Raw genomic sequence first — 8,637 nt, 5'->3', positions numbered from 1 at the left:
TTCAATATCAGCAAAGTTTCCCTTTATATTCATTGTCTTGTGTGGCGATCAGCAGTGATGTGGTGGTTCACTTTTACACTGTGATCTGTAGCCTATAGTTCGGCTTTAGCTTCTAACTATCTTTGTCTTTTTAACCTGTTGTTGCTGCTGAGTCAGTTTGACATCCTGGATATATCCTTCAAACACAGACTGTAGACCCCTCTGTCTGCTTCTCTCTGGAATCACTCTTTCATTTCTCCAAATATATGATTTTCTTCAGGGAGTGCAGTTAGTTACAGTGTGGGCTCCATGTTTACTCAGACAGCTTGTCAGACTGTCACAAAGGGGCGGGGCTTAGTGAAGGGTAAATTCAGCTTCTGTTTTCAGTCAGCTCAACATTTGCTTCTTTCTAAGGCAACATAATTAAACTAATTTAACAAGCGTTCTGTTTCACTACATCACAAGTAAGTCCATTTAGCTAATTCTCTGCATTTTTTAATTTCTACTAGGGATGAACTGACTGAAATTTTGGGCCAATACCAATATAGATTTTTTTTGTTGTGGTGTTGATAATAATTCCCCTTTTAGTTCCAAGACAACAAAGTAATCCCAATTATAAAAGGTAACTGTCATTCAACTCATAAGTCCTTCATTACATGACCTTTAAATGAGCACAAATTCAATCAGACACATTCATGAAACAAACTTCACAATAACCTTATTTCACATGAAAAACATTTTTTTTGAAGCAGTTTTTAATAACTGCTTCAAAAATCTTTTTTTTTTGTTTATGATATATCATAATATTCTCTCTATTATCTATTTTGTATTGCTGTGAAAACATAAAAAATGTCTCCTTCAGACAGCTGAATTTATTCAAGTTTCTCAACCAAAACTACATTTTTACAAAATTACATTTGAACACATCGTGAAAATGTTACAATAATATAATAATAATAATAATAACCAGTAACAACATGGAGAAATCTACATCCAGAGCCGTGACTTTTTGGACGGACCAAATGTACAGAGCTGTAAAGTTGTCCACCATGGTACCAGTTAGCTGCTAGCCAACCATAGCTAACTTGTTTGTCCACTGTTTAGTCTGTGACGTAATAGGTCAACAGGAAAAAGGTCCAATACTAACAAGCTGAAAGGGGGCGTATCTCCACCTATCGTAGAGGAGTCAGACACCGTGCTTGTATACCGGGACAAGGACAGTAGTCTAATTAAAAAGCCTGGTTGAACTACAAACGTAGCTTGACTTAACTGCATGTAAACATACTGACAGGGAGGAAGAGACAGGCTCAGAGCTACAAAGCCATGCCCTGAACAACTCAAATAAAGACGGAGGAAAGAGAAGTCGGGGAGAACGCAGAATGTGTTATTAAATAATTAACAGTATGAATCACAGCAGCAACTCTGCAAAGTGTCTGACAGCCAGACGTCACTGGTTCCTGCTGACTTTAACAGCTGGATGCTTAATAAAGACAATCAAGAAACAGTGTGTGTGAGAGTAACAGCAGTGAGGCATCTTTAAAAAAACACTCAAGTTCAATTGACGCTCACAAATTCACAGAGAGATAATTAAAACAACATGTATTTTTAGACTCCAACCTCTGAGCTCTAAATTTAGCAGCGTCCGACTGCTGCTGCTGCTGCTGCTGCTGGTTTCCCACCTTACTGGTTTTTACACAAGTAAAAAATGATTTTCCACCGTCCCAGTGAGAGCAACGCCTCGGAGAGTTGAGCCGGCGATGACGGTGGAAAATAGAATTAATGAGTCCAACATGTACTGTATGTATGAGCCAGGTCACCAGGGAAAGGAGGGGGGGCTGTGGTTCGTGTGTCGACTCACTCACTCTAGAAATGAGTCACAACTACTGGCAACAGTTCATAAAAACATGGACCATTAAAAAAAAACTCAGGGTATCCCCATGTTTCAGAGAGCTGCACTGACACAAACTGTTGAGAAGATAAAAAGTCTAACAGCAGAAGTTGAGGCTCATCTGCTCTCCATCAAGACAATAAAGATATGAGTCCTAAATAAATAATCAGGCTTCTCCATGTGTGGTGGACTGCTGCTGGATCTATGCTGTGAGCAACTGGATGCTAAAAAGTAACCAGAAAGAAGGGCAGTGAAACATGCATTATGTGATAACACTGCTTAATACTGTGATGATGATATGACTCGTGATACATAAACAAATACTGAAGTGTACAGTTTTAATGTCTTAGTGTCTTAGGTCAGTGCTGCTAACATACACCCCAGATAATGAACAGCTATGTACCCTCAAATAAAAAACTGAAATGCAGTGACAGGTTTTCTATTGTAGCGTTAAACTTGTGTTTGATGTGATATGGTTCTAATTATGGTTAAATTCATGTGTGTTGAAAATGTATCCGAAAGTTAAATAAAATCCAAATCTGAAACTTTATTACCAAACTACAGAAACAGACAAACTGTCTCCAATATTGTTCCTGAGTTATGATGTTGAGTCATGGCCTGAAAAGTGTTTTATACAAAGCATTACGATGTCACAGTCAAGCTGACCTTTGACCTTTTGGATATAAAATTTCATCACTTCATTATTTTATCCTGTTAGACATTTGTGTGAAATGTTGTCATAATTAGTGTATGAAACCCTGAGATATGGCCAAAAACATGTTTTGTAAGGTCATGGTGACCTTTGACCTTTGACCTCAATATTCTAATCAGTTTATTCTCCAGTCCAAGTGAGCGTTTGTGCCAAATTTAAATAAATTCCCTCATAGTGTTCTTAAGATATTGTGCTCGTGAGAATGAGACAGATGCAAGGTCACAGTGACCTTTGACATACAGAATCGAGTCACTTCACCTTTGACTCAAAGTGGACGTTTTCACAACCCTGATGAAGACCTGGCTCTGATTTAGCAACTACAATAAAGGCTTTTTAATATTCCCTTCCTTGTTTTATATATTTTTTGGAGTGCCTAGATTGCCCTCCAGTCGATCCTGTTGTTTCCCATTATCCACGAGCACACGAGGTATCATTTTCACGAGAATGAGACAGATACAAGGTCACAGTGAACTTGACCTTTGAGCACCAAATCTAATCAGTTCACCCTTGATTTAAAGAGGATGTTTGTGCCAAATTTGAGGAAATTCCAAGGTAAGGCAAGGTTGTCTTCAGATATTACGTTGATAAGAATGGAAGGATGGATGGACAGCCCGAAAACATAACGCTTCTGGTCACAGCTATTGCCAGCTGTGAGGCAAAAAAATGTTGCATGCATAACATGTACTAATAATATAGACTTCTTCTTTTCATATTTTATAGTTTTAACAAAAACTACGTCAAACTTTCAAAGGCCTGCAGATATATAATTGATAACCTGCAAGTGTAACGGGCAGAAAAATATCTGTTCGTGGAACAAGGAGAGCACAAACACTTCAGCTGATTATAACAAGAACACACACACACACACACACACACACACACACACACATCAAAGCAGCGGATGCAAGTTCTGTGTGTGACAGTAATGAAGATCCCTGGAGCCTCTGTAAAACCTGTGTGTGTGTGTGTGTGTGTGTGTGTGTGTGTGTGTGCTTGTTCCTCCTCGTCCATTGCTTCCTTTAATTGGCTCTTAGTGATCATAAAGTGAGTCCAGCATCACAGCAGGACTTCCCACCTCCTCACCCTCCTCGTCCCATCTCACATCTCCTCGTCCCCTCTCATATCTCCTCGTCCCCTCTCATGTCTCCTCGTCCCCTCTCGTCTCCTCGTCCCCACCATATATTCATCCACCTCCTCTTAACTCCCCTCTCACCACCATGTCACCATTTGTTAAACGTTCACTCTGAAAATAAAATATAAGACATCCTTCCACACGTGAGCCAATCATCTATAAATCCTGCACCACATGATCAAAATGACTCACAAACTGAAACTAGAGACGATATAATTTGGGCGTAGCAGCTCCATCAGCTCTCCTTCTGTTCCTCTCAGTCTCTTGGTAAAAGGCTCATTTGTTCGACCCCCACTGGGACACTTGGAGCCCGTTCACCTCCTCTCGTCTCATCTCACCTCCTCCTCCCCTCTCCTGCTCTCCTCATCACAACAACGCCATAAAATCTAATTAGTTTGGCCCCTGTAGACGAGCCGCCTACTTTACGTAAATGTGTGTCCAATGAAAGCATCAGTACAGAGATGCTGTTTGCCCAGCGGTCTGTTGGGAAGCAGCTGGACATGATTTTCACAATTATCCTGGTTAAAATTCCCCATCATCAACTTGTGAGTGTTTTTATTGCGAATCACAATACAATCATATATTGTTCCATCACTGAGCAGTTCTGTGACTCCAAGCTTGTATCTTGTAAGTAGGGCAGGGTATCGGTACTCGATACCTGTAAGATATCAACTGAAATAACCGCAGTGTATAGAAACTTCTCCAGTCACATGATACCTGCATTTGATCCTTTGTGTGCTGGGGGGTCCGATGCCTGATTGACAAACTATCTGTTGCTGCCGTCTCCAGACACATTCTCCGGTCAGTTCAATGTTTCAGTTCAACGTTTGCTAAGTAAGCACAAGCTAACACAGCAGCAGCCGCTAACATCCAACCCCGAGCCTTTAACCCTTTGAAACCAGAGCAAGTTGGTTTAGTTTCTTTCAAAAACATGGGAAGACGGCAATGAGCAGCGAAACATGAAATGACCATAAAAATTTGGAAGATATTAGTAAAAAAAAGTAAAAGTTAAAAACAAACAAACAAGGAAAATACCTAGAAAGGGTGCTTAGCCTTAGCCTTTTTCTTTTTTCCCTATTTTTGTAAAATAATTTTCTAAATCTATCAAGTTGCTTATTGCCTTTTTACCCATGTTTTTGAAAGAAATCGCAAAAAGTTCAAAGGTTTAAATATTTGCAAAAGGCGCTTGAAATCAGCACAAGAAAAGTGATGTTGCTCCAGGTTTTAAAGGGTTAAACGGTCCCAACAAGCTCACACCAACACCGAAACAGCTTAAGTTTGACATTAATCACTGTAAGGTAACATTAGTATTGTGATGCTAACAGTTAGCACTGTCACTGTGTGTGTGCGGGCAGATTTTCGCCAACTGTCCCCCAGCACGGAGCTCACACTCCTGCAGCAGCTACAACCCATACAGTCTGTAGCTCCTCTTTCACCGCCTGTTTAAGGCAGGAATTTCACGCTGTTATTCCACCTCGCTGTTCTTTATGAAAGATACGATTAAGGAACGGGTGGACAGAGTGGTCTCGCCTTTAAGCTGGCAGCAAAGGTCGTACGACTGAATCGACCTCTGCGTAAAAAGAACAGCCAGCAGGACGGGATCATCGATGAGACGGGTGTGATGCTTTGACGACATGTTATGGGTGTGAGATTTGAAAAGTAGCTGATAGCAGTTAGCAGCTAACTCAAAGAAGAAGAACAGTGACCATAAATTCCTGCAAGGTGGGAAAACAATGAGGTCCAGGAGCTTCTTACCACGAAGCAGAGGACGAGAACAGCTGCCACATAACAGAGATAGTAATGTTATAAGCCATATAACAGAGATAGAGATAGTAAGATTATTGTTTATAAAGTGCTGCTGACACGTATTATGTCACACTAGGGGCTGACGCTGTTGTGTTACACGTCACGCCCCTCATGCCTCTTTTGCTTCCAGCATGCTGTCTATAATCACATATTGGAGTCACACGATGTCGCCATTTTACTTAAAGGGAGAGTAACAAGTGATTTATCACGAATAAACACCTGAGTAGAAGAAGTGTGACACCGGCAGCTGATTCTGGTCAGTATGCTGTGGGCAGCAACAGGAACAGTACTAAAGTAGGTCCAACTTACCGTCTCCAGCTGGTCCATGAGTTTGATGAGGAACTTTCGGCACTCTGGTGTTTTACTGTCCAGCTTCATGCCGGTCTGCATGGCGTAGAGCCGACCTGCAGGACACAACAGGAGGGGTGAAAGGTGAAGAGAATTAATCATCTTATTACCGTCGGTTCTTCCATCCGTTTGTCAGACTCACATGGAAGACTCATTACAGAAAGTCGGGATGAATTTTTCTCAACACAGCTGCACAGAACCCAGACATGTTTTCTTCTCTGCAACACATCAAACGCAGAAACACAGGAGGGTCGAGGAGGTTTCCACCTGAGCCGGGACAGGTCTGATCCTACAGAGCTGTCAGAGCTTCAGCTCCCACAATCCCCCATCTGTCAATTAGCTCTGCGGTCAGGTTCTTCTCCTCACATGATGTAACTCCTTAAACTTTGCAGCTAGATGACCTGAGCAGCAGCAGGAAGCCTGGAGAGACACCTGACTGTCTGACTGGAGATAAATAAACTGTTTACAAATCAATAACTTACTGTGGATTAAACACAATGAAAGCAGAGATATGTGCGCCTGTTTCATCTCAAGTGTTTATCTCGTTTACAAAACTATGAAGAACTAGAATTAGTGCTTCCTGGTTGTATGCCTTCACAAACCCTCCAGTAAAAACATGGATGCTTCACACATACATCTATTCAATCAGCACAGTTTCAAGAATTTCAAACTGTTGATCTGCACAGGACTCCACTCAGATCCAGACTGTCTACAAGGGTTTATGGTTTGATTTCTATTTCTATGTCACACTAGAGGCCGACGCTGTTGTGTTACATGTCTCGCCCGTCACGCCTCTTTTGCTTCTGTGATGCAGGCATGTTATCTGAAGACGGCATAAAGAAAAGACTTCATTGTGACTCTATTGCTCCATCTCTGTGTGGAAAGGGCTACAGACAAAGTAAAGGGTTAGAGAATGGGGAACGCATTACACCAGCAAGGGTCATCACAAGTGTAGAGGTACAAACGTGTGTGAAAACCTTGTTCTCTAGTCTGAGACTTGACTGTGCAACATCTACGACACGTGGAAAAAGCTTCAATTAAATGATATTAATTCTTCTGTCAAAATTGCACACACACACACACACACACACAAACAATTCACACACACACACACACACAGCTTCCGTCTCCAACAGCATAATCATCAATTGGTCCTTGAGGTGGAATGAAAACTTCCAGTAGCAAACAAACACTACAGGCCTCATCTACCTAATCCACAACAAGTGTGTACGTGTTTGAGTGTGTGTTTATGTGTACTGTATACGTGCACTTATGTGATATATACCGACAGGCTGAATGTGCTTTGTGCAGCGAAGCTGAGTCAGCCCTGCAGTGTGAATCAGAGGGAAACAGACGCAGATATTCAGAGAGGCTGCTGGGAGGATTACCAGCTGACATTAGATTACTTTGATAGTGAACTTGTTCCTGCAGGAGCAGCACCGTGTGTGGCACCGTTAACTTCCCAGTGTAGACGTACACCCTGCATCTCTGATCACCAGAGGGATGTTACTCACATTAGGGCTGCCCCCTAATAGTTGATCAAACGTTAGTCAATCAGAGAGGTCTTTAGTCGGCAAGATTTCATTGGAAGCTTAGGGGGCGATCACACAGAAATGAGATGCAGAAACGCGGACACTTCAAAGACACTTGAAACGCTGGAAGCGCTTATTCAATGCGCGCTAGACAAAAAAAAACCAGCAAGGAGCGCCTGTGGAGTGGGGGTGCGTGCGCAACCGGGCGACACACACACACCTCCTGTCATCTCCCCTTGAATCTAGTGTTTCCCTCAAAGACAGTAGAGACAGTAGCTTACATGAAACTAGTACTGAGGTGTGCGTGTGTTGTATAACTCTTCAAAATCAAATATTGTCAGGATAAATTTCTCGTCTTCGGATTGCATTGTGTTGTCTGTCGCTCGTAAGTGCCGTAAAACTGCCATAACTGACCAAACCGCCGTAATTGCCACGACAAAACAGGAAGGAGGATTTGATTTGATTGGTGCTACTGGCATCTGACGCTCAAAAAGTTGAAAATATTTTAACTTTTCAGCATCTACGCATGTCTAAAAACACGCATCTAAAAAGAAGTGTCTACAAAAACGTGCGTCTAAAAAGACGCCGGAAAAACGCCCGTCTAAAAAGACGCTTGAACGCCGGTCAGACGCGCCGTATCATAGGAAAACAATTGTTTTACTGGCGTCATGCTTCTAGCGTTTTATCTCGGTGTGATCGCCCCCTAAGTCGAAGAAAAAAGCTAGGGATGCACCAAAATGAAAATTTGTGGCCGAAGCCGAATAAAATTAAACGCTTGGCCGAATACCGAGTACCGTTGTTTAGTTTTTCATTAGTTTTTGCAGATGAACCCCCTCCAGATTAGTGTTGTCACGGTTCCAAAATTGGGACCCACGGTACGACACCAGTGAAAGTATCACGGTTCTGAGTAGTATCACGATACCACAGCAAAAATGAGGCAGATGTGCCTTTTGTCATTTATTAAAAGATTAATCACTTTTCTATAATACATCAATGATATTTCAATGGAATAAATTACTTATTGACTTATTCATACTTCAAAAACAGCATCAATAAGTGATGAACATAGGGTGGATCAAAATAAAATAAATAAATAAAATACGTATTTCAAATACGTAAGCCAATGGCTGCCGTATTTGACAGGAATACATTACTGTCTGTGTCTGTGACCCCCGTTCAACCCACAATCGGTGGGATTCGCCTTTCGTTTCTGCTGCTGGTTGAAATCTGTAGGCTGCTC

General features: G+C 41.8%; 1 protein-coding gene across 2 annotated transcripts in view; it reads right to left on the bottom strand.

Moving 5' to 3' along the window:
* vta1 (vesicle (multivesicular body) trafficking 1) overlaps window positions 1–8,637 on the bottom strand; it is a 94,064-nt gene that overhangs the window by 63,421 nt on the left and 22,006 nt on the right. For both annotated transcript variants that reach the window (XM_050057956.1, XM_050057957.1), the window contains exon 2: window positions 5,827–5,921. In XM_050057956.1, the coding sequence (XP_049913913.1) occupies window positions 5,827–5,921 (95 nt within the window). The remainder of the gene's footprint in view (window positions 1–5,826; window positions 5,922–8,637) is intronic.

Source organism: Epinephelus moara, chromosome 12 (assembly GCF_006386435.1).
Source record: "Epinephelus moara isolate mb chromosome 12, YSFRI_EMoa_1.0, whole genome shotgun sequence".
NCBI classification, from domain to species: Eukaryota; Metazoa; Chordata; class Actinopteri; order Perciformes; family Serranidae; genus Epinephelus; species Epinephelus moara.
Note: the sequence above shows the minus strand (reverse complement) of the source record. Positions and strands in the feature narration are given on the sequence as shown.